This window comes from Eucyclogobius newberryi, unplaced genomic scaffold, assembly GCF_026437365.1.
Source record: "Eucyclogobius newberryi isolate DKJ021-1_F unplaced genomic scaffold, fEucNew1.0.hap1 SCAF_14, whole genome shotgun sequence".
Classification (NCBI taxonomy): Eukaryota; Metazoa; Chordata; class Actinopteri; order Gobiiformes; family Gobiidae; genus Eucyclogobius; species Eucyclogobius newberryi.
Genome location: NW_027315768.1, coordinates 38,106,203 through 38,133,126, shown reverse-complemented (window position 1 = coordinate 38,133,126; position 26,924 = coordinate 38,106,203). Strand labels below are relative to the sequence as shown.

At 51.1% G+C, this 26,924-nt stretch overlaps 1 protein-coding gene across 1 annotated transcript; it reads left to right on the top strand.

Moving 5' to 3' along the window:
- Positions 1-4,437: 4,437 nt before the first annotated feature.
- On the top strand, positions 4,438-23,453 carry LOC140359128 (uncharacterized). The gene is made up of 10 exons (XM_072443996.1): positions 4,438-4,564; positions 6,370-6,689; positions 7,192-7,324; positions 7,511-7,836; positions 8,342-9,106; positions 10,459-10,536; positions 10,610-10,702; positions 12,546-12,696; positions 20,556-20,821; positions 23,439-23,453. Exons 1-10 carry the CDS (start codon positions 4,438-4,440, stop codon positions 23,451-23,453), a joined length of 2,274 nt encoding a protein of 757 aa, XP_072300097.1.
- Positions 23,454-26,924: the final 3,471 nt, after the last annotated feature.

The window sequence follows — 26,924 nt, the reverse complement described above, 5'->3', positions numbered from 1 at the left end:
GTACTCTCCAGAGTCGTAAAGAGTCGTGTTTCTCGAGTACTCTCGCAGAGTTGTAAAGAGTCGTGTTTCTTGAGTACTCTCCAGAGTCGTAAAGAGTCGTGTTTCTTGAGTACTCTCCAGAGTCGTAAAGAGTCGTGTTTCTTGAGTACTCTCGCAGAGTCGTAAAGAGACGTGTTTCTTGAGTACTCTCCAGAGTCGTAAAGAGTCGTGTTTCTTGAGTACTCTCGCAGAGTCGTAAAGAGACGTGTTTCTTGAGTACTCTCGCAGAGTCGTAAAGAGACGTGTTTCTTGAGTACTCTCGCAGAGTCGTAAAGAGACGTGTTTCTTGAGTACTCTCCAGAGTCGTAAAGAGACGTGTTTCTTGAGTACTCTCGCAGAGTCGTAAAGAGACGTGTTTCTTGAGTACTCTCGCAGAGTCGTAAAGAGACGTGTTTCTTGAGTACTCTCCAGAGTCGTAAAGAGACGTGTTTCTTGAGTACTCTCGCAGAGTCGTAAAGAGACGTGTTTCTTGAGTACTCGCGCAGAGTCGTAAAGAGACGTGTTTCTTGAGTACTCTCCAGAGTCGTAAAGAGACGTGTTTCTTGAGTACTCTCGCAGAGTCGTAAAGAGACGTGTTTCTTGAGTACTCTCGCAGAGTCGTAAAGAGACGTGTTTCTTGAGTACTCTCACAGAGTCGTAAAGAGACGTGTTTCTTGAGTACTCTCCAGAGTCGTAAAGAGACGTGTTTCTTGAGTACTCTCCAGAGTCGTAAAGAGAGGTGTTTCTTGAGTACTCTCCAGAGTCGTAAAGAGACGTGTTTCTTGAGTACTCTCGCAGAGTCGTAGAGAGACGTGTTTCTTGAGTACTCTCCAGAGTCGTAGAGAGACGTGTTTCTTGAGTACTCTCCAGAGTCGTAAAGAGTCGTGTTTCTTGAGTACTCTCCAGAGTCGTAAAGAGATGTGTTTCTTGAGTACTCTCGCAGAGTCGTAAAGAGACGTGTTTCTTGAGTACTCTCCAGAGTCGTAAAGAGTTGTGTTTCTTGAGTACTCTCGCAGAGTCGTAAAGAGACGTGTTTCTTGAGTACTCTCGCAGACTCGTAAAGAGAGGTGTTTCTTGAGTACTCTCCAGAGTCGTAAAGAGACGTGTTTCTTGAGTACTCTCCAGAGTTGTAAAGAGTCGTGTTTCTTGAGTACTTTCCAGAGTCGTAAAGAGAGGTGTTTCTTGAGTACTCTCGCAGAGTCGTAAAGAGTCGTGTTTCTTGAGTACTCTCGCAGACTCGTAAAGAGACGTGTTTCTTGAGTACTCTCGCAGAGTCGTAAAGAGTCATGTTTCTTGAGTACTCTCCAGAGTCGTAAAGAGTCGTGTTTCTTGAGTACTCTCCAGAGTCGTAAAGAGTCGTGTTTCTTGAGTACTCTCGCAGAGTCGTAAAGAGTCGTGTTTCTTGAGTACTCTCCAGAGTCGTAAAGAGTCGTGTTTCTTGAGTACTCTCGCAGAGTCGTAAAGAGACGTGTTTCTTGAGTACTCTCCAGAGTCGTAAAGAGTCGTGTTTCTTGAGTACTCTCCAGAGTCGTAAAGAGTCGTGTTTCTTGAGTACTCTCGCAGAGTCGTAAAGAGACGTGTTTCTTGAGTACTCTCCAGAGTCGTAAAGAGTCGTGTTTCTTGAGTACTCTCGCAGAGTCGTAAAGAGTCGTGTTTCTTGAGTACTCTCCAGAGTCGTAAAGAGTCGTGTTTCTTGAGTACTCTCCAGAGTCGTAAAGAGACGTGTTTCTTGAGTACTCTCGCAGAGTCGTAAAGAGTCGTGTTTCTTGAGTACTCTCGCAGACTCGTAAAGAGAGGTGTTTCTTGAGTACTCTCCAGAGTCGTAAAGAGACGTGTTTCTTGAGTACTCTCCAGAGTCGTAAAGAGTCGTGTTTCTTGAGTACTTTCCAGAGTCGTAAAGAGAGGTGTTTCTTGAGTACTCTCGCAGAGTCGTAAAGAGAGGTGTTTCTTGAGTACTCTCGCAGAGTCGTAAAGAGTCGTGTTTCTTGAGTACTCTCCAGAGTCGTAAAGAGACGTGTTTCTTGAGTACTCTCGCAGAGTCGTAAAGAGTCGTGTTTCTTGAGTACTCTCCAGAGTCGTAAAGAGACGTGTTTCTTGAGTACTCTCCAGAGTCGTAAAGAGTCGTGTTTCTCGAGTACTCTCGCAGAGTTGTAAAGAGTCGTGTTTTTGAGTACTCTCCAGAGTCGTAAAGAGTCGTGTTTCTTGAGTACTCTCCAGAGTCGTAAAGAGTCGTGTTTCTTGAGTACTCTCGCAGAGTCGTAAAGAGACGTGTTTCTTGAGTACTCTCCAGAGTCGTAAAGAGTCGTGTTTCTTGAGTACTCTCGCAGAGTCGTAAAGAGACGTGTTTCTTGAGTACTCTCGCAGAGTCGTAAAGAGACGTGTTTCTTGAGTACTCTCGCAGAGTCGTAAAGAGACGTGTTTCTTGAGTACTCTCCAGAGTCGTAAAGAGACGTGTTTCTTGAGTACTCTCGCAGAGTCGTAAAGAGACGTGTTTCTTGAGTACTCTCGCAGAGTCGTAAAGAGACGTGTTTCTTGAGTACTCTCCAGAGTCGTAAAGAGACGTGTTTCTTGAGTACTCTCGCAGAGTCGTAAAGAGACGTGTTTCTTGAGTACTCGCGCAGAGTCGTAAAGAGACGTGTTTCTTGAGTACTCTCGCAGAGTCGTAAAGAGACGTGTTTCTTGAGTACTCTCACAGAGTCGTAAAGAGACGTGTTTCTTGAGTACTCTCCAGAGTCGTAAAGAGACGTGTTTCTTGAGTACTCTCCAGAGTCGTAAAGAGAGGTGTTTCTTGAGTACTCTCCAGAGTCGTAAAGAGACGTGTTTCTTGAGTACTCTCGCAGAGTCGTAGAGAGACGTGTTTCTTGAGTACTCTCCAGAGTCGTAGAGAGACGTGTTTCTTGAGTACTCTCCAGAGTCGTAAAGAGTCGTGTTTCTTGAGTACTCTCCAGAGTCGTAAAGAGATGTGTTTCTTGAGTACTCTCGCAGAGTCGTAAAGAGACGTGTTTCTTGAGTACTCTCCAGAGTCGTAAAGAGACGTGTTTCTTGAGTACTCTCCAGAGTCGTAAAGAGTTGTGTTTCTTGAGTACTCTCGCAGAGTCGTAAAGAGACGTGTTTCTTGAGTACTCTCGCAGACTCGTAAAGAGAGGTGTTTCTTGAGTACTCTCCAGAGTCGTAAAGAGACGTGTTTCTTGAGTACTCTCCAGAGTTGTAAAGAGTCGTGTTTCTTGAGTACTTTCCAGAGTCGTAAAGAGAGGTGTTTCTTGAGTACTCTCGCAGAGTCGTAAAGAGTCGTGTTTCTTGAGTACTCTCGCAGACTCGTAAAGAGACGTGTTTCTTGAGTACTCTCGCAGAGTCGTAAAGAGTCATGTTTCTTGAGTACTCTCGCAGAGTCGTAAAGAGTCGTGTTTCTTGAGTACTCTCCAGAGTCGTAAAGAGTCGTGTTTCTTGAGTACTCTCGCAGAGTCGTAAAGAGACGTGTTTCTTGAGTACTCTCCAGAGTCGTAAAGAGTCGTGTTTCTTGAGTACTCTCCAGAGTCGCAGAGAGACGTGTTTCTTGAGTACTCTCGCAGAGTCGTAAAGAGACGTGTTTCTTGAGTACTCTCGCAGAGTCGTAAAGAGATGTGTTTCTTGAGTACTCTCGCAGAGTCGTAAAGAGACGTGTTTCTTGAGTACTCTCCAGAGTCGTAAAGAGACGTGTTTCTTGAGTACTCTCGCAGAGTCGTAAAGAGACGTGTTTCTTGAGTACTCTCCAGAGTCGTAAAGAGACGTGGAGCTCATTTTAATCCAAGGACACACTGTTCATCTCTGAATTTAAGGAACTTATGACCACAACTTTCCTTTCAGTTTCCTCTGGAAGACCGACAATTTGCAGATTGCTTCTGCATTTACAGTTCTCCAAAGCCTCATTCACACACATTTTCCAGTAAATTGCCATGTACAGACATCCAGAACGCTCTGATCGCATTCACACACGCTTCTGTCCCGGGTCATTGCCGGGTTTGTTCTCTTCACATTTAACTTGGCATTTGTCTTTTGTCATGTTATCAGCGATTCTCCTGCAGAGCTGCAACATCACTGGCTCTTGGTCCTCTGGAGCGGGGCCGGCTCCAGAGCCAGAGCTGGAGCCGGGGTCTGAGCACAGCAGGGATTGTTAGCTTGTTAGCTTGTTAACTTGTTAGCTTGTTGTGCTTGCCTGGCTCTCCGTGATGTGGCGTTCTTGTTCCGATTTCTTTGGTATTTTCAATAAATACTTGTACAAGCTCATTATCGGCTCATTAGACGTGTAGAACTCATAATACAGACAAATCCAACTGCAGCCCAAAGAAGTCTGTCTGACCCAGACAACGGTCCAGACAACGGTCCAGACAACGGTCCAGACAACGGTCATCCAGTAACTGCTATTCTGATTATTATTCGAAAATGTCTGGTTCTGTTTCAGGAGTGAGCTGGATTCTGGAGCCCGGTCTGGACCCGATCTTTAGACCGGATGAGGTTTTCAACAGGAAGGACACCGCTTTGATCTACCCAGAGTCCCCAGAGAAACCAGGTCAGAACCAGGAATAAACCAGGTTTAAAAGTATTAATCAAGAGGATTAAGATTTGATTTATGAAGAAAACATGGGTCATGTTTGAGTGAGACAGACCAAACCAGGACCAGAGACAGACCAAACCAGGACCAGAGACAGACCAAACCAGGACCAGAGACGGACCAAACCAGGACCAGAGACAGACCAAACCAGGACCAGAGACGGACCAAACCAGGACCAGAGACAGACCAAACCAGGACCAGAGACAGACCAAACCAGGACCAGAGACAGACCAAACCAGGACCAGAGACAGACCAAACCAGGACCAGAGACAGACCAAACCAGGACCAGAGACAGACCAAACCAGGACCAGAGACAGACCAAACCAGGACCAGAGACAGACCAAACCAGGACCAGAGACGGACCAAACCAGGACCAGAGACAGACCAAACCAGGACCAGAGACGGACCAAACCAGGACCAGAGACAGACCAAACCAGGACCAGAGACGGACCAAACCAGGACCAGAGACAGACCAAACCAGGACCAGAGACGGACCAAACCAGGACCAGAGACAGACCAAACCAGGACCAGAGACAGACCAAACCAGGACCAGAGACAGACCAAACCAGGACCAGAGACAGACCAAACCAGGACCAGAGACAGACCAAACCAGGACCAGAGACAGACCAAACCAGGACCAGAGACGGACCAAACCAGGACCAGAGACAGACCAAACCAGGACCAGAGACGGACCAAACCAGGACCAGAGACGGACCAAACCAGGACCAGAGACAGACCAAACCAGGACCAGAGACGGACCAAACCAGGACCAGAGACAGACCAAACCAGGACCAGAGACAGACCAAACCAGGACCAGAGACAGACCAAACCAGGACCAGAGACAGACCAAACCAGGACCAGAGACAGACCAAACCAGGACCAGAGACAGACCAAACCAGGACCAGAGACGGACCAAACCAGGACCAGAGACAGACCAAACCAGGACCAGAGACGGACCAAACCAGGACCAGAGACAGACCAAACCAGGACCAGAGACAGACCAAACCAGGACCAGAGACAGACCAAACCAGGACCAGAGACAGACCAAACCAGGACCAGAGACAGACCAAACCAGGACCAGAGACAGACCAAACCAGGACCAGAGACGGACCAAACCAGGACCAGAGACAGACCAAACCAGGACCAGAGACGGACCAAACCAGGACCAGAGACAGACCAAACCAGGACCAGAGACAGACCAAACCAGGACCAGAGACAGACCAAACCAGGACCAGAGACAGACCAAACCAGGACCAGAGACGGACCAAACCAGGACCAGAGACGGACCAAACCAGGACCAGAGACAGACCAAACCAGGACCAGAGACGGACCAAACCAGGACCAGAGACAGACCAAACCAGGACCAGAGACAGACCAAACCAGGACCAGAGACAGACCAAACCAGGACCAGAGACGGACCAAACCAGGACCAGAGACAGACCAAACCAGGACCAGAGACGGACCAAACCAGGACCAGAGACAGACCAAACCAGGACCAGAGACGGACCAAACCAGGACCAGAGACAGACCAAACCAGGACCAGAGACGGACCAAACCAGGACCAGAGACAGACCAAACCAGGACCAGAGACGGACCAAACCAGGACCAGAGACAGACCAAACCAGGACCAGAGACAGACCAAACCAGGACCAGAGACAGACCAAACCAGGACCAGAGACAGACCAAACCAGGACCAGAGACAGACCAAACCAGGACCAGAGACGGACCAAAAAACGTTTTAAGCAGGTCTGCTGTGTTTTCAGACTTGGAGCAGGTTCTGTTTGGCTTCAGGACTCTGAGGCAGCTGAAGGAGCACCACCGGCCCCACGACCACCAGGACCACCGGCCCCACGACCACCAGGACCACCGGCCCCACGACCACCAGGACCACCGGCCCCACGACCACCAGGACCACCGGCCCCACGACCACCAGGACCACCGGCCCCAGGGCTTTAGACTTCACCTGGACCTCAGACTCAGAAAGACCCCAGACCAAAGCCTGGGCTCAGAGAATGGAGTGGACCCGGATCAGAACCAGACGGGCTCAGAGTGGTGCTCGCGTCAGGACAAGGACCAGGACCAGGTCAGGATTGTCTAGAGCTTCTTCTGTGCAAACAGATTTTATATTTAGGGAAAGTTCTTGTACAGAGCAAGTTCTTCTGGAGCCTATCCCAGTGACTTTGGGCCTTAGGCAGGGTACACCCTGGACAGGGGCAAACTCTTGATCTGGGTTGGCCCACGGCGAGTCCTGACTTCACACTCTCAGGCCCACAGACACGGCCCAGCCCATTGTCACCCGGACCGGCCCATGTCAAAGCTGTCAGAGCTATGAAGGACACAGGGCCGTGGTTTAGGGCCCATTCTTTTTTTCCCAGTCCAGCCAGCCAGTCCAGGATCAGAACTGGGTTCTGACCCTGGTTCTGACCTGGTTCTGACCTGGTTCTGACCCTGGTTCTGACCCTGGTTCTGACCTGGTTCTGACCCTGGTTCTGACCCTGGTTCTGACCCTGGTTCTGACCCTGGTTCTGATCCTGGTTCTGACCCTTGTTCTGACCCTGGTTCTGATCCTGGTCTTGTTTCCACAGACTCCGCCCCTCTCTGACATCATAGGAAGCAGGAAGTGTCCGGCTGACATAAACAGAAAGTTTAAATGCAGCGAATGTGGAAAAGCATTTAAATACAAACATCACCTGAAGGAACATCTGCGAATCCACTCAGGTGAGACAGCAGGGGGCGCTGTGTCCCCTGTGAGACAGCAGTGTCCCCTGTGAGACAGCAGTGTCCACTGTGAGACAGCAGGGGGCACTGTGTCCACTGTGATACCGCCCCCTCTTGCGTTGCGCAGGGCGAGAGCCAATCAGAGCCACTTGCAGCTACATTTATTATGATTGACATGTTTTTCAGGAGAAAAACCGTACGAATGTTCCACCTGCAAAAAGAGGTTTTCTCACTCCGGCTCCTACAGCTCTCACACCAGCAGCCGCAAGTGCACCAGCGCTGACCACTCCGCCAGCGCTGACCACTCCGCCAGCGCTGACCACTCCGCCAGCGCTGACCACTCCACCAGCGCTGACCACTCCGCCAACGCTGACCACTCTGCATGCCCTAGAGGCCCCACCCAGGGACCTCAGTCCAGACCGGACCTGGACTCAAACCTGGGGCTGGATCAGGCAGAACTCAGGTCCAACACTGACCAGCTCGAGAGGGAACAGGGCCAAGAGGAGAACCAGGTAAATACAAAGTGCATGAATAGCTCATCCTCCTCATTGGTCCAGGAGGGTTCCGGAGGGTTCCACAGCAGACAAAGCTTCAGTCTTATCATCTGGACTCTTTTAGAAAAACAAGATGTTTCGACTCTCATCCAAGAGTTATTCTCAATCTGTGGATCTAGAGGATATATATCCTATTTTGAGTAAGCCCTGCCCACCGGGCGGAGCCTCCTAATAATAGCCTGTTCTGTTTTTGTTAAAAAGGTGAGTTTCACCTGAAACCACAGCCAAATGGAAGTCATCCTGCATGTAGCTCCCTCATCACTGAGTGTATGAGGGAAACTAAAGAGCAGTTTAACTTCATTTGAAGGAAACACAGGTTCAACTCTGTCCAGCATCAGCTGCAAACAGCAAATACAAGTCACATCCATCACATCAACGTTTGTCCAGACGATCCGTATTTTCTGCTACTGTGGAACCTGAAGGACACAGATATTTCACTGCAGAAATATCTGCTCTGTTCCAGGGCCGGTTCCAGGAGAAGGAGGGGTCGGATCCAAACCTCAGATCAAACCAGGTCCTGGTCCCAGACCAGGTGTTTAAGTCGGTTTCGTGTCGTTTCTGTAAAGAGGCGTTTTTTGGCCTGATTCCTCTGCATCAACACGAGCGTTACCTCTGCCCCAGGAACGAGGCCATCCGCTGGGCACTTGGCCCCTCAGAGCACCTCAGAGAGGACCCCAGAACCGACCAGTTTTCCCTCCTGGACCTGGGCCTGGACCCAGGATCTGAGGACCTCCTGAGACTGTCCGTGGTCCTGGGACTTTCCCCAGCAATGTTGCAAGACTGGCTTCAAACCGGGCTTCAGACCGGACCGGACCGGAAGAGACTCTGGAGCCGGAGATCGAGTCTACCTGAGGGGCCTCGACCAGACCTGGCCTCACCGGAGTCTCCTCTGGACCTCTGCCGTCTGATCAGAACTGGCAGAGATCCAAATGCCCCACTGGACCTGTCTCTGCGCAAGGCCCCGGGACCGGCCGCAAGCCCCGGGTTCAAACCGGGCTATGGACATGGTTTTGGTGGTGGACTGGGCCTGGGCGTGTCTGCTCTGGAGCTGGAGGGCTTTGGTCAGACTCCTGCCGTCTTCCCGGGCTTTCTGAGGTCTTACCCTGGTCCAGGTCTGGGTTTTCTAGGCTCCAGGAGCTTCCACAAGCTGGAGATGTTCAGAGACCTGCAGCAGAGCAGGACAATACAGCAGGGCCTCCAGGGCCTCCAGGACCACCTGAGAACTCAGGTCAGTGCACTTCCTCAATTCTATGTCTTTTTTGTAACAAAGAACAACAACAGCAGTTTCCTCAAAGACAACAGTGAAACAGAGGAAACTAGCAAGTGGATAAATGTCCCAGCATCCCCTGTCCTTAGACCCTCCTTCTCTCCTTAGACCCTCCTTCTGTCCTTAGACCCTCCTTCTGTCCTTAGACCCTCCTTCTCTCCTTAGACCCTCCTTCTGTCCTTAGACCCTCCTTCTGTCCTTAGACCCTCCTTCTGTCCTTAAGTGGCTTCCACTCCGCCGCGGCCAAAGCGTCCAGTTTACATTCAAAGTCTATAGTAAACGCGTGTCGAGCACGTAGTGCGTTATCCGCGGCGCGATTGTTGCGTTTTCTTACACTCTCGATGCTTTGAGCCGATGCGGCTTACGCGACGTGCTCAGATATGTTGAGGTCTCTGCAGCAGATGCGCCGCAGCCGCCGCAGCAGCCAATCAGAGCTGACGCTCCAGTGACGTATGTACGTACGTATTTCCCCTCGCATTTCCGGTATTCCCCGTGGAATTCCCCAAGAAGGTGGAACAGAGACACAAACAAACCAAAAACAACAACACTCTCGATATCTGCAATTTTACACAATGAAAGGCCATGACAACAACTCCACTGCTCATGCGACAACACCTCTACTGCGCATGTGCGCAGAGAGCTCGAGCGCGCCGTACGCACGCCTGTGTACAGTGGCCGGGGCGTCGAGAGCGCGCATCTGGTGCGTAAACCTTTCAAATGTACACGCGCTCAAATTCTGCGTCGGGCGCGTTTAGGCAGCAGCGGTCTGTACGTAGCTTTAGACCCTCCTTCTGTCCTTAGACCCTCCTTCTGTCCTTAGACCCTCTTTCTGTCCTTAGACCCTCCTTCTGTCCTTAGACCCTCCTTCTGTCCTTAGACCCTCTTTCTGTCCTTAGACCCTCCTTCTGTCCTTAGACCCTCCTTCTGTCCTTAGACCCTCTTTCTGTCCTTAGACCCTCCTTCTGTCCTTAGACCCTCCTTCTGTCCTTAGACCCTCCTTCTGTCCTTAGACCCTCCTTCTGTCCTTAGACCCTCCTTCTGTCCTTAGACCCTCCTTCTGTCCTTAGACCCTCCTTCTGTCCTTAGACCCTCTTTCTGTCCTTAGACCCTCCTTCTGTCCTTAGACCCTCCTTCTGTCCTTAGACCCTTGGGTTACAGTAGAATCCTCGAGCAGAACCAAAGTGAAGGAGAGATCCACTTTCACAGACTGTGGACAGCAGTGTTCTCGCTGGGCTGAGGTTTGACGATGGTGGTGGGACACCAAAAATTTCCTTCGATATGGAAAGCCAATATGATCACACTCCGCCGCTTAGGAGCGGCGTATCGTGGCGCTCGGTGCCCACTCGGCCGCTCGGTTCCCGTTCAGCCGCCCGCGGCACCCGAACGCGCAAGTGAGCGCAGCAGCACCCTAAAATGCCCGTGGCACGCGCACGGTTATCTTAATACCTGGCGGTATCTTTTCAGCATGGCGGGCGCCGGCGGAGCAAAGGTGGACCAGATGTCTTAACCTGCAGGGGGCAGTGTGGGGGGCAGTGTGGGGGGCAGTGTGGGGGGCAGGTAAAGGTGGACCAGACGAGGATTTGTGTGATTTACAAAAATAACCAACATTTACCTTGTCTGAAAAATGACTTTATTTGTGAATCCAAAACAATTCAAAACTGCCACAATCCAACGTCCATCAGTGTCTGTTTTAGGATGCACGTCCTGTCCTGGACACTTACTGAAGCATGTCCTGGACACTTACTGAAGCTTGTCCTGGACACTTACTGAAGCATGTCCTGGACACTTACTGAAGCTTGTCCTGGACACTTACTGAAGCATGTCCTGGACACTTACTGAAGCATGTCCTGGACACTTACTGAAGCTTGTCCTGGACACTTACTGAAGCATGTCCTGGACACTTACAGAAGCTTGTCCTGGACACTTACTGAAGCTTGTCCTGGACACTTACTGAAGCATGTCCTGGACACTTACTGAAGCTTGTCCTGGACACTTACTGAAGCTTGTCCTGGACACTTACTGAAGCTTGTCCTGGACACTTATTGAAGCATGTCCTGGACACTTACTGAAGCTTGTCCTGGACACTTACTGAAGCTTGTCCTGGACACTTACTGAAGCATGTCCTGGACACTTACTGAAGCTTGTCCTGGACACTTACTGAAGCTTGTCCTGGACACTTACTGAAGCTTGTCCTGGACACTTACAGAAGCTTGTCCTGGACACTTACTGAAGCTTGTCCTGGACACTTACAGAAGCATGTCCTGGACCCTTACTGAAGCATGTCCTGGACACTTACTGAAGCATGTCCTGGACACTTACTGAAGCATGTCCTTGACACTTACTGAAGCTTGTCCTGGACACTTACAGAAGCTTGTCCTGGACACTTACTGAAGCTTGTCCTGGACACTTACAGAAGCTTGTCCTGGACACTTACAGAAGCTTGTCCTGGACACTTACAGAAGCTTGTCCTGGACACTTACTGAAGCTTGTCCTGGACACTTACTGAAGCTTGTCCTGGACACTTACTGAAGCTTGTCCTGGACACTTACTGAAGCATGTCCTGGACACTTACTGAAGCTTGTCCTGGACACTTACTGAAGCATGTCCTGGACACTTACTGAAGCATGTCCTTGACACTTACTGAAGCATGTCCTTGACACTTACAGAAGCTTGTCCTGGACACTTACTGAAGCATGTCCTTGACACTTACTGAAGCTTGTCCTGGACACTTACAGAAGCTTGTCCTGGACACTTACTGAAGCTTGTCCTGGACACTTACTGAAGCTTGTCCTGGACACTTACAGAAGCTTGTCCTGGACACTTACTGAAGCTTGTCCTGGACACTTACTGAAGCTTGTCCTGGACACTTACTGAAGCTTGTCCTGGACACTTACTGAAGCATGTCCTGGACACTTACTGAAGCTTGTCCTGGACACTTACTGAAGCTTGTCCTGGACACTTACTGAAGCTTGTCCTGGACACTTACTGAAGCTTGTCCTGGACACTTACTGAAGCTTGTCCTGGACACTTACAGAAGCTTGTCCTGGACACTTACAGAAGCTTGTCCTGGACACTTACTGAAGCTTGTCCTGGACACTTGCAGATTTATTTGTCCCTGAATCAGTCCTGTCCTCTTCAGTGGAGTCGACAGTGTTTTATAATAATTAATAATGTGTTTTCCTAATTTCCTCTTGTATTTAGTGAGAAAGATGCTCGTCAAACCGCCCAGAGAATGATCCCAGATGCTCTGAGGGTTTTTCTCTTAGGGTCTTTTTAGTGCCTGATGGGATGTATGGGATGCTTCCCTCAAAGAGAGTGAGCTGGTTCAGGGAGGCGTTCTACTGTGACTCATCCAGACCCTAAGATAACCCAGTTTAACTTTACACAATTTATCTTTCAGGGAGACAACATGGACATGTCAGCTGACCTCCTTATTGACCAATCAGACGAGGCCGTTCGCAGGAGGGAGGGCGGGACTTATCGCTGCGACTTGTGCCACAAAACGTTTCAAAAAACCAGCTCTTTACTGCGGCACCGCTACGAGCACACAGGTAACATGCTAATGCTAACACGCTAAAGCTAACTGCAAGAGCACACAGGTAACATGCTGATGCTAACACCCCAAAGCTAACTGCAAGAGCACACAGGTAACATGCTGATGCTAACACACCAAAGCTAACTGCAAGAGCACACAGGTAACATGCTGATGCTAACACCCCAAAGCTAACTGCAAGAGCACACAGGTAACATGCTGATGCTAACACCCCAAAGCTAACTGCAAGAGCACACAGGTAACATGCCGATGCTAACACCCCAAAGCTAACTGCAAGAGCACACAGGTAACATGCCGATGCTAACACCCCAAAGCTAACTGCAAGAGCACACAGGTAACATGCCGATGCTAACACCCCAAAGCTAACTGCAAGAGCACACAGGTAACATGCCGATGCTAACACCCCAAAGCTAACTGCAAGAGCACACAGGTAACATGCCGATGCTAACACCCCAAAGCTAACTGCAAGAGCACACAGGTAACATGCCGATGCTAACACCCCAAAGCTAACTGCAAGAGCACACATGTAACGGTTACCCCCCACGAGACCGAAGGTTCACTAGTCTGAAGGTTTTAAAGGTTCACTGGTCCGAAGGTTCCTCATGGGCTAAAGTGAAGTGCAGACGGCATCGGGATGTGGTCGCTCTGTAAAACACGCACGAAGCAGAAGACACTGGGGCTCGTCACGTTTAGTGCTCCAGCTGCTGCAGTAGGCTCATGTTGTACTGTGTATGTGAAAATAACAAGGGAACATCAGAATCCTCCGCTTTATTCCCTCATTTGATCATAAGAAATACGCCTGATCCGATCACCGTAGGATTGGGAGTCAAAAAGGAAATTCAGCTGGCCAAGACGGGAGTGCGGTCCAAACTGCTGGACTATTTGAGTTAATTCATTCATTAATAATAAGATAAGGAGTTCAGGTTATGCACAGAAACAAGTCGGTTCTGGAAAATAGGTGAGTTTAATCATAAAAAGTGCATCAACACCAGAAAAGTCCAAAAAGCAGAGTGTGAGGCAAAGGGAGGCGAGGACAGCCCGCTGCACGGAGACAGCTTCAGACTCGTGGGCAGCCGCCCATGGAACATGCCAATGCTAATACGCTAAAGCTAACTGTATGAGGCCAGTTTATTTGTAGAGCACAATTCACAACAGGAAGAAAATGCATTAAAATCACAAAGAGAGCAAAGAAATACATTTCAGTCACATGTCCTGGCTCTGGCACCAGCAGGAGGCCGCTCCATGTTTAGTCCTGACTCTGGCACCAGCAGGAGGCCGCTCCATGTTTAGTCCTGACTCTGGGCACCAGCAGGAGGCCGCTCCATGTTTAGTCCTGACTCTGGCACCAGCAGGAGGGCGCTCCATGTTTAGTCCTGACTCTGGCACCAGCAGGAGGCCGCTCCATGTTTAGTCCTGACTCTGGCACCAGCAGGAGGGCGCTCCATGTTTAGTCCTGACTCTGGCACCAGCAGGAGGGCGCTCCATGTTTAGTCCTGACTCTGGCACCAGCAGGAGGGCGCTCCATGTTTAGTCCTGACTCTGGCACCAGCAGGAGGCCGCTCCATGTTTAGTCCTGACTCTGGCACCAGCAGGAGGGCGCTCCATGTTTAGTCCTGACTCTGGCACCAGCAGGAGGGCGCTCCATGTTTAGTCCTGACTCTGGCACCAGCAGGAGGCCGCTCCATGTTTAGTCCTGACTCTGGCACCAGCAGGAGGGCGCTCCATGTTTAGTCCTGACTCTGGCACCAGCAGGAGGCCGCTCCATGTTTAGTCCTGACTCTGGCACCAGCAGGAGGGCGCTCCATGTTTAGTCCTGACTCTGGCACCAGCAGGAGGGCGCTCCATGTTTAGTCCTGACTCTGGCACCAGCAGGAGGCCGCTCCATGTTTAGTCCTGACTCTGGCACCAGCAGGAGGGCGCTCCATGTTTAGTCCTGACTCTGGCACCAGCAGGAGGGCGCTCCATGTTTAGTCCTGACTCTGGCACCCCGATCAGACATGTGACCCAAGACTGAACAAGAAGCACTCAAACCGGCAACTAAACGCGCTCTAAACAGCAGTGTAAAGGTGGACCAGACGTCTTAACCTACGCGCTCCAAACGCGCTCTAAAAACTGTCTAAACACGCTCTAAACTCGCTCTAAACTCGCTCTAAACACGCTCTAAACACGCTCTAAACTCGCTCTAAACACGCTCTAAACTCGCTCTAAACACGCTCTAAACGCGCTCCAAACACGCTCTAAATATGGCTAAACACGCTCTAAACACGCTCTAAACGCGCTCTAAACGCGCTCTAACACGCTCTAACGCGCTCTAACACGCTCTAACACGCTCTAACGCGCTCTAAACATGCTCTAAACACGTTCTAAACACTGTCTAAACGCGCTCTAAACGTGCTCTAACGCGCTCTACACGTGCTCTAAACACATTCTAAACGCGATCTAAACACGCTCTAAACGCGCTCTAGCGTGCTCTAAATGCGCTCTAAACGCGCTCTAACGCGCTCTAAACGCGCTCTAACGCGCTCTAAACGCGCTCTAACGTGCTCTAAACGTGCTCTAAACACGTTCTAAACACTGTCTAAACGCGCTCTAACGCGCTCTAAACGTGCTCTGACGCGCTCTAAACGCGCTCTAAACACGCTCTAAACGCGTTCTAACGCGCTTTAAACGCGCTCTAACGCGCTCTAAACGCGCTATAAACGCGTTTTGAACATTGTCTAAACGCGCTCTAACGCGCTCTAAACGCGCTCTAGCGTGCTCTAAACGCGCTCTAAACGCGCTCTAACGCGCTCTAAACACTCTAAATGCGCTCTAACGTGCTCTAACGCGCTCTAACTCGCTCTAAACGCGCTCTAACGCGCTCTAAACACGCTCTAACGCGCTCTAAATGCGCTCTAACGCGCTCTAAACGCGCTCTAGTGTGCTCTAAACGCGCTCTAGTGTGCTCTAAACGCGCTCTAAACGCGCTCTAAAGCGCTCTAACGCGCTCTAAACGCACTCTAAATGCGCTCTAACGTGCTCTAACGCGCTCTAACTCGCTCTAAACGCGCTCTAACGCGCTCTAAATGCGCTCTAGCGCGCTCTAAATGCGCTCTAAACGCGCTCTAAACATACTCTAAACGCGCTTTAAACGCGCTCTAACGCGCTCTAAACGCGCTCTGACGCGCTCTAAACGCGCTCTAAACACGCTCTAAACGCGCTCTAAACGCGTTTTAAACACTGTCTAAACGAGCTCTAACGCGCTCTAACTCGCTCTTAACGCGCTCTAACGCGCTCTAAACACGCTCTAACGCGCTCTAAACATGATCTTAGCGCGCTCTAAACGCGCTCTAAACGCACTCTCACGCGTTCTAACGCGCTTTAAACGCGCTCTAAACGCGCTATAAACGCGCTATAAACGCGTTCTAAACACTGTCTAAACGCGCTCTAAACGCGCTCTAGCGTGCTCTAAACGCGCTCTAGCGTGCTCTAAACGCGCTCTAACGCGCTCTAAACGCGCTCTGACGCGCTCTAAACGCGCTCTAAACGCGCTCTAAACACGCTCTAAACGCGCTCTAAACGCGTTTTAAACACTGTCTAAACGAGCTCTAACGCGCTCTCAACGCGCTCTAACTCGCTCTTAACGCGCTCTAACGCGCTCTAAACACGCTCTAACGCGCTCTAAACATGCTCTTAGCGCGCTCTAAACGCGCTCTAAACGCACTCTCACGCGTTCTAACGCGCTTTAAACGCGCTCTAAACGCGCTATAAACGCGTTCTAAACACTGTCTAAACGCGCTCTAACGCGCTCTAAACGCGCTCTAGCGTGCTTTAAACGCGCTCTAGCGTGCTCTAAACGCGCTCTAACGCGCTCTAAACGCGCTCTGACGCGCTCTAAACGCGCTCTAAACGCGCTCTAAACGCGCTCTAAACGCGTTTTAAACACTGTCTAAACGAGCTCTAACGCGCTCTCAACGCGCTCTAACTCGCTCTTAACGCGCTCTAACGCGCTCTAAACATGCTCTTAGCGCGCTCTAAACGCGCTCTAAACGCACTCTCACGCGCTCTAACGCGCTTTAAACGCGCTCTAAACGCGCTATAAACGCGTTCTAAACACTGTCTAAACGCGCTCTAACGCGCTCTAAACGCGCTCTAGCGTGCTCTAAACGCGCTCTAGCGTGCTCTAAACGCGCTCTGACGCGCTCTAAACGCGCTCTAAACACGCTCTAAACGCGTTTTAAACACTGTCTAAACGAGCTCTAACGCGCTCTCAACGCGCTCTAACTCGCTCTTAACGCGCTCTAACGCGCTCTAAACACGCTCTAACGCGCTCTAAACATGCTCTTAGCGCGCTCTAAACGCACTCTCACGCGTTCTAACGCGCTTTAAACGCGCTCTAAACGCGCTATAAACGCGTTCTAAACACTGTCTAAACGCGCTCTAACGCGCTCTAAACGCGCTCTAGCGTGCTCTAAACGCGCTCTAGCGTGCTCTAAACGCGCTCTGACGCGCTCTAAACGCGCTCTGACGCGCTCTAAACGCGCTCTAAACACGCTCTAAACGCGTTTTAAACACTGTCTAAACGAGCTCTAACGCGCTCTCAACGCGCTCTAACTCGCTCTTAACGCGCTCTAACGCGCTCTAAACACGCTCTAACGCGCTCTAAACATGCTCTTAGCGCGCTCTAAACGCACTCTCACGCGTTCTAACGCGCTTTAAACGCGCTCTAAACGCGCTATAAACGCGTTCTAAACACTGTCTAAACGCGCTCTAACGCGCTCTAAACGCGCTCTAGCGTGCTCTAAACGCGCTCTAGCGTGCTCTAAACGCGCTCTGACGCGCTCTAAACGCGCTCTGACGCGCTCTGACGCGCTCTAAACGCGCTCTAAATTTGCTCTTACGCCAGAGTAAAACAGGTCTAAATCCTGGAGGAGCTGAAGATGCAGAAGCAGAACAAATGTGAGATAAACATGAAGAGGCGTCTGAGCCAGACATCCAAGTTTCACCAGATTTCATCAGAAACATGTCTCCAAATGTCCTCACACGCATGTCCTACAGGGGAAGAGCCTGTCCTCATTCGCATGTCCTACAGGGGAAGAGTCTGTCCTCACACGCATGTCCTACAGGGGAAGAGTCTGTCCTCATACGCATGTCCTACAGGGGAAGAGTCTGTCCTCATTCGCATGTCCTACAGGGGAAGAGCCTGTCCTCACACGCATGTCCTACAGGGGAAGAGTCTGTCCTCACACGCATGTCCTACAGGGGAAGAGTCTGTCCTCACGCATGTCCTACAGGGGAAGAGTCTGTCCTCACACGCATGTCCTACAGGGGAAGAGTCTGTCCTCACGCATGTCCTACAGGGAAGAGTCTGTCCTCACACGCATGTCCTACAGGGGAAGAGTCTGTCCTCACGCATGTCCTACAGGGGAAGAGCCTGTCCTCACACGCATGTCCTACAGGGGAAGAGTCTGTCCTCATTCGCATGTCCTACAGGGGAAGAGTCTGTCCTCACACGCATGCCCTACAGGGGAAGAGTCTGTCCTCACGCATGTCCTACAGGGGAAGAGTCTGTCCTCATACGCATGTCCTACAGGGAAGAGTCTGTCCTCACGCATGTCCTACAGGGAAGAGTCTGTCCTCACGCATGTCCTACAGGGGAAGAGTCTGTCCTCACGCATGTCCTACAGGGAAGAGTCTGTCCTCACGCATGTCCTACAGGGGAAGAGTGTGTCCTCACGCATGTCCTACAGGGGAAGAGTCTGTCCTCACGCATGTCCTACAGGGGAAGAGTCTGTCCTCACACGCATGTCCTACAGGGAAGAGTCTGTCCTCACACGCATGTCCTACAGGGGAAGAGTCTGTCCTCACGCATGTCCTACAGGGAAGAGTCTGTCCTCACACGCATGTCCTACAGGGGAAGAGTCTGTCCTCATACGCATGTCCTACAGGGGAAGAGTCTGTCCTCACACATGTCCTACAGGGGAAGAGTCTGTCCTCACACGCATGTCCTACAGGGGAAGAGTCTGTCCTCATACGCATGTCCTACAGGGGAAGAGTCTGTCCTCACGCATGTCCTACAGGGGAAGAGTCTGTCCTCACGCATGTCCTACAGGGGAAGAGTCTGTCCTCACACGCATGTCCTACAGGGAAAGAGTCTGTCCTCACACGCATGTCCTACAGGGGAAGAGTCTGTCCTCACGCATGTCCTACAGGGAAGAGTCTGTCCTCACGCATGTCCTACAGGGGAAGAGTCTGTCCTCACGCATGTCCTACAGGGAAGAGTCTGTCCTCACGCATGTCCTACAGGGGAAGAGTGTGTCCTCACGCATGTCCTACAGGGGAAGAGTCTGTCCTCACGCATGTCCTACAGGGGAAGAGTCTGTCCTCACACGCATGTCCTACAGGGGAAGAGCCTGTCCTCACACGCATGTCCTACAGGGGAAGAGTCTGTCCTCACGCATGTCCTACAGGGAAGAGTCTGTCCTCACACGCATGTCCTACAGGGGAAGAGTCTGTCCTCATACGCATGTCCTACAGGGGAAGAGTCTGTCCTCACACATGTCCTACAGGGGAAGAGTCTGTCCTCACACGCATGTCCTACAGGGGAAGAGTCTGTCCTCACGCATGTCCTACAGGGAAGAGTCTGTCCTCACGCATGTCCTACAGGGGAAGAGTCTGTCCTCATACGCATGTCCTACAGGGGAAGAGTCTGTCCTCACGCATGTCCTACAGGGGAAGAGTCTGTCCTCACGCATGTCCTACAGGGGAAGAGTCTGTCCTCACACGCATGTCCTACAGGGGAAGAGTCTGTCCTCATACGCATGTCCTACAGGGGAAGAGTCTGTCCTCACGCATGTCCTACAGGGGAAGAGTCTGTCCTCACGCATGTCCTACAGGGGAAGAGTCTGTCCTCACACGCATGTCCTACAGGGAAAGAGTCTGTCCTCACGCATGTCCTACAGGGGAAGAGTCTGTCCTCACACGCATGTCCTACAGGGGAAGGGTCTGTCCTCACGCATGTCCTACAGGGGAAGAGTCTGTCCTCACACGCATGTCCTACAGGGGAAGAGTCTGTCCTCACGCATGTCCTACAGGGAAGAGTCTGTCCTCACACGCATGTCCTACAGGGGAAGAGTCTGTCCTCATACGCATGTCCTACAGGGGAAGAGTCTGTCCTCACACATGTCCTACAGGGGAAGAGTCTGTCCTCACACGCATGTCCTACAGGGGAAGAGTCTGTCCTCACGCATGTCCTACAGGGAAGAGTCTGTCCTCACGCATGTCCTACAGGGGAAGAGTCTGTCCTCATACGCATGTCCTACAGGGGAAGAGTCTGTCCTCACGCATGTCCTACAGGGGAAGAGTCTGTCCTCACGCATGTCCTACAGGGGAAGAGTCTGTCCTCACGCATGTCCTACAGGGGAAGAGTCTGTCCTCACACGCATGTCCTACAGGGGAAGAGTCTGTCCTCATACGCATGTCCTACAGGGGAAGAGTCTGTCCTCACGCATGTCCTACAGGGGAAGAGTCTGTCCTCACGCATGTCCTACAGGGGAAGAGTCTGTCCTCACACGCATGTCCTACAGGGAAAGAGTCTGTCCTCACGCATGTCCTACAGGGGAAGAGTCTGTCCTCACACGCATGTCCTACAGGGGAAGCGTCTGTCCTCATACGCATGTCCTACAGGGGAAGAGTCTGTCCTCACGCATGTCCTACAGGGGAAGAGTCTGTCCTCACGCATGTCCTACAGGGGAAGAGTCTGTCCTCACGCATGTCCTACAGGGGAAGGGTCTGTCCTCACGCATGTCCTACAGGTGTGTCTCGTGTGCTCAGGTGCAGTGTGTCTCATGTCCTCAGGTGTGTGTCTCATGTCCACAGGGAGGCGTCCTCATCAGTGCTCCGTGTGTCAGAAGGCCTTCAAACACAAGCATCACCTCCTGGAGCACTCGCGGCTTCACTCGGGGGAGAAACCGTACGTCTGCGATCGCTGCGGGAAACGCTTCTCTCACTCCGGCTCCTACTCGCAGCACATGAACCACCGCTACGCCTACTGCCGACGGGAGGGCGCGGGCCTCCACCGGGACCAGAGCCCGAGCCGGGGCCCGAGCCGGGGCGCGGACCAGGGACAGACTGAACAGAACCAGGTCTGTGTAATAATGTTCACTGCCTGTTCTCTTTGTGAATTCTTACATGTTTTTGGCCTAAACCAGATGAGACGGGACCAGGACCAGGGTCTGAGACGGGACCAGGACCAGGGTCTGAGACGGGACCAGGACCAGGGTCTGAGACGGGACCAGGACCAGGGTCTGAGACGGGACCAGGACCAGGGTCTGAGACGGGACCAGGACCAGGGTCTGAGACGGGACCAGGACCAGGGTCTGAGACGGGACCAGGGTCTGAGACGGGACCAGGACCAGGGTCTACAGCCGGCAGAGAAGATCCAGGAGCAGATCCAGAGGGAGGAGAAGCAGCGCCGCTCCCGAACAAACCCTGAGTGCAAAGAGGAGCCAGATCAGGATCAGAGCCACACGAGCCACACGAGCCTGAGGAGAACCTGAGTAAGGTGAGGGAGTGGCTCCTGCACACGCCTTCTAATGCACTTGTTGTGCAGGCGCTGAAAGGACCATTTATTATTTTTTGTTGGAAAAATGATCCTTGAACTTCTGGGCTATGACTTCCACTGCACCTCCTGCTGCACCTCCTGCTGCACCTCCTGCTGCACCTCCCGCTCCAGGGTTAAAGGAGACCTCCAGAGTTAAAGGAGCAGAGGTGCTCCTCAGGAAGGTACAAAACACAGAGAACTGAAGAGTACGAGAGATGGAGCCTCCAGCGAGGGGCGTGTGAGTTCAGGTTGTGGTCACCATGGTGATATCATCCATCTTCTTCTGCTTATCTGGGGCCGGGTCGTGGGCCAGACATAGACCCTCCAGCGTGTCCTGGGTCTTCCACGGGTGCCCGAAACACCTCCCCAGGGAGGCGCCCAGGAGGAGCAGCGGCTCTACTCTGAACTCCTCCCGTGTGACTGAGCTGAAATGAGGAAACTCATTTCGACCACTTGTATCTGCAATCTTGTCCTTTGGGTCATTAAAGCTCATGACCAGAGGTGAGGGCAGAACGTCGACCAAAATCCAGAGCTTTGTCTTTGTCTTCAGCTCCTTCTTCACCACAACAGTCGATGCAGCGACTGCAGCGATCCAACTGTCAATCACACGCTCCCACCAACCTGGAGAGGACAAGGACCCCCCACCCACCTGGAGAGGACAAGGACCCCCCACCCACCTGGAGAGGACAAGGACCCCCCACCCACCTGGAGAGGACAAGGACCCCCCACCCACCTGGAGAGGACAAGGACCCCCCACCCACCTGGAGAGGACAAGGACCCCCCACCCACCTGGAGAGGACAAGGACCCCCCACCCACCTGGAGAGGACAAGGACCCCCCACCCACCTGGAGAGGACAAGGACTCCCCACCAACCTGGAGAGGACAAGGACCCCCCACCCACCTGGAGAGGACAAGGACCCCCCACCCACCTGGAGAGGACAAGACACCTTTTTCCGGTTGAGAACCATGGCCTCGGATTTGGAGATGATTCTCATCCCAGACGCTTCCCTCTCGTCCCAGTGCAGCTGCAGGTCCGGGTTTGATGGAGCCATCAGGACAACATCGTCTGCAAACAGCAGAGATGAGATCCTGTGGTCCCCAAACCCTGCGACCCCTGACCACACTCTCTGACCCCTGACCACACCCTCTGACCCCTGACCGCACCCTCCAACCCCTGAGGACATAAACTGTGGGTGTCTGCTTTAGGACATAAATTGTGGGTGTCTGCTTTAGGACATAAACTGTGGGTGTCTGCTTTAGGACATAAACTGTGGGTGTCTGCTTTAGGACATAAATTGTGGGTGTCTGCTTTAGGACATAAACTGTGGGTGTCTGCTTTAGGACATAAATTGTGGGTGTCTGCTTTAGGACATAAACTGTGGGTGTCTGCTTTAGGACATAAATTGTGGGTGTCTGCTTTAGGACATAAACTGTGGGTGTCTGCTTTAGGACATAAACTGTGGGTGTCTGCTTTAGGACATAAACTGTGGGTGTCTGCTTTAGGACATAAACTGTGGGTGTCTGCTTTAGGACATAAACTGTGGGTGTCTGCTTTAGGACATAAACTGTGGGTGTCTGCTTTAGGACATAAACTGTGGGTGTCTGCTTTAGGACATAGGTTGGACACTTGCAGAATGAGGGGGTGTGGCCAGTTAATAAGGTTATATGTCCAGTTGTTTCTGGCGATTGTGTCAGGAGCTCCTGGGGACTTTTTTGGGGACTTTTTTGGGGCGTTCTTTCATTAGGATTGGACTTCCCTCCATGAACCCTTTTGTTTTCTTTTTTACCCTTTCAGTTGCTCTGTGTTCCTATGGTTCTTGTGTGTGTTGGTTCTCCTGGACGTGTGCTTCAGGTCATTGTCATGATAGAAGATCCAGCCACGCCCGTCTTCAGCCACGCCCGTCTTCAGCCACGCCCATCTTCAGCCACGCCCCATCTTCGGCCACGCCCCATCTTCAGCCACGCCCCATCTTCAGCCACGCCCCATCTTCAGCCACGCCCCGTCTTCAGCCACGCCCCGTCTTCAGCCACGCCCCATCTTCAGCCACGCCCCATCTTCAGCCACGCCCCCCCAGTTGCCTTGGGGGCGACAGTCAAAAACAGATGAAACAATGTTCATGGTTCAACGCTGACATTGTCCAGTGTGACTATCTGCTCAGGTCAAGCGTCTCTAGACGTTTCTTATCATCATTGAACCCCACGAAGTCAGATCCTCATGGAGCTCCAGTCTGAGGTCAGATCTTCATGGAGCTCCAGTCTGAGGTCAGATCCTCATGGAGCTCCAGTCTGAGGTCAGATCTTCATGGAGCTCCAGTCTGAGGTCAGATCTTCATGGAGCTCCAGTCTGAGGTCAGATCTTCATGGAGCTCCAGTCTGAGGTCAGATCTTCATGGAGCTCCAGTCTGAGGTCAGATCCTCATGGAGCTCCAGTCTGAGGTCAGATCTTCATGGAGCTCCAGTCTGAGGTCAGATCTTCATGGAGCTCCAGTCTGAGGTCAGATCTTCATGGAGCTCCAGTCTGAGGTCAGATCCTCATGGAGCTCCAGTCTGAGGTCAGATCCTCATGGAGCTCCAGTCTGAGGTCAGATCCTCATGGAGCTCCAGTCTGAGGTCAGATCTTCATGGAGCTCCAGTCTGAGGTCAGATCTTCATGGAGCTCCAGTCTGAGGTCAGATCTTCATGGAGCTCCAGTCTGAGGTCAGATCCTCATGGAGCTCCAGTCTGAGGTCAGATCTTCATGGAGCTCCAGTCTGAGGTCAGATCTTCATGGAGCTCCAGTCTGAGGTCAGATCTTCATGGAGCTCCAGTCTGAGGTCAGATCTTCATGGAGCTCCAGTCTGAGGTCAGATCTTCATGGAGCTCCAGTCTGAGGTCAGATCTTCATGGAGCTCCAGTCTGAGGTCAGATCCTCATGGAGCTCCAGTCTGAGGTCAGATCTTCATGGAGCTCCAGTCTGAGGTCAGATCTTCATGGAGCTCCAGTCTGAGGTCAGATCTTCATGGAGCTCCAGTCTGAGGTCAGATCTTCATGGAGCTCCAGTCTGAGGTCAGATCTTCATGGAGCTCCAGTCTGAGGTCAGATCTTCATGGAGCTCCAGTCTGAGGTCAGATCTTCATGGAGCTCCAGTCTGAGGTCAGATCTTCATGGAGCTCCAGTCTGAGGTCAGATCCTCATGGAGCTCCAGTCTGAGGTCAGATCTTCATGGAGCTCCAGTCTGAGGTCAGATCTTCATGGAGCTCCAGTCTGAGGTCAGATCTTCATGGAGCTCCAGTCTGAGGTCAGATCCACATGGAGCTCCAGTCTGAGGGAGAGTGACATTATCTTTAGCCACTTCTATTTTCTTACAATCGCTCCAACAGTTGATCTTTCTTCCAAAGCTTCTTGCCAACTGCCCGTAGCTCTTTCCAGCCTTGTGGAGGTCTACACTTCAGTCTCTGGGGTCTTCTGACCGCTCTTTGGCCTCGTCCATGGCAGTGGGCGGAGTCTGACTGATTGTGGGCGGGACAGGGGTCTTTATGAGCTCGTTTAGGGGCGTGCATGAGTGGTCGGGTGTTAGAAGTGGGCGTGGTTCTGAGCCACAGGATCTCATCATGTGATCTTTATTTACAGATCAACAAAGTGGAAGTCAACGGAAGAAGAGATGAAGAGAAAGGGAGAAGATGAATGAAGAATAACCTAAACCACGATTAAACCCGGATCAAACCCAGACTAAAGCTGGACTAAACCAAGACTAGACCAGAATCTAGAAGACATATTCTTCTCCAGGGCGGCAGCACGAGGCAGCGGTCTAAACTCCCAGACTTCCCTCACCCCAGACATTTCCTCCAGCTCCTCCGGGACTAAACATGAACTAAACCAGGACTCAACATGAACTAAACCAGGACTAAACCAGGTCTCAACATGAACTAAACCAGGTCTCAACCAGGTCTCAACATGAACTAAACCAGGTCTCAACCAGGTCTCAACATGAACTAAACCAGGTCTCAACATGAACTAAACCAGGTCTAAACCAGGTCTCAACATGAACTAAACCAGGTCTCAACCAGGTCTCAACATGAACTAAACCAGGACTAAACCAGGTCTCAACATGAACTAAATCAGGACTAAACCAGGTCTCAACATTAAATAAACCAGGTCTCAACATGAACTAAACCAGGTCTCAACATGAACTAAATCAGGACTAAACCAGGTCTCAACATGAACTAAACCAGGACTAAACCAGGTCTCAACATGAACTAAACCAGGTCTCAACATGAACTAAACCAGGTCTAAACCAGGTCTCAACATGAACTAAACCAGGTCTAAACCAGGTCTCAACATGAACTAAACCAGGACTAAACCAGGTCTCAACATGAACTAAACCAGGACTAAACCAGGTCTCAACATGAACTAAACCAGGTCTCAACCAGGTCTCAACATGAACTAAACCAGGTCTCAACATGAACTAAACCAGGTCTAAACCAGGTCTCAACATGAACTAAACCAGGTCTCAACCAGGTCTCAACATGAACTAAACCAGGACTAAACCAGGTCTCAACATGAACTAAATCAGGACTAAACCAGGTCTCAACATTAAATAAACCAGGTCTCAACATGAACTAAACCAGGTCTCAACATGAACTAAATCAGGACTAAACCAGGTCTCAACATGAACTAAACCAGGACTAAACCAGGTCTCAACATGAACTAAACCAGGTCTAAACCAGGTCTCAACATGAACTAAACCAGGTCTCAACATGAACTAAACCAGGTCTAAACCAGGTCTCAACATGAACTAAACCAGGTCTAAACCAGGTCTCAACATGAACTAAACCAGGACTAAACCAGGTCTCAACATGAACTAAACCAGGACTAAACCAGGTCTCAACATGAACTAAACCAGGTCTCAACATGAACTAAACCAGGTCTAAACCAGGTCTCAACATGAACTAAACCAGGTCTCAACCAGGTCTCAACATGAACTAAACCAGGACTAAACCAGATCTCAACATGAACTAAATCAGGACTAAACCAGGTCTCAACATGAACTAAACCAGGTCTAAACCAGGTCTCAACATGAACTAAATCAGGACTAAACCAGGTCTCAACATGAACTAAATCAGGACTAAACCAGGTCTCAACATGAACTAAACCAGGTCTAAACCAGGTCTCAACATGAACTAAATCAGGACTAAACCAGGTCTCAACATGAACTAAACCAGGTCTCAACATGAACTAAACCAGGTCTCAACATGAACTAAACCAGGTCTCAACATGAACTAAACCAGGTCTAAACCAGGTCTCAACATGAACTAAACCAGGTCTCAACCAGGTCTCAACATGAACTAAACCAGGACTAAACCAGGTCTCAACATGAACTAAATCAGGACTAAACCAGGTCTCAACATGAACTAAACCAGGTCTCAACATGAACTAAATCAGGACTAAACCAGGTCTCAACATGAACTAAACCAGGTCTCAACATGAACTAAATCAGGACTAAACCAGGTCTCAACATGAACTAAACCAGGTCTCAACATGAACTAAACCAGGTCTAAACCAGGTCTCAACATGAACTAAACCAGGACTAAACCAGGTCTCAACATGAACTAAACCAGGACTAAACCAGGTCTCAACATGAACTAAACCAGGTCTAAACCAGGTCT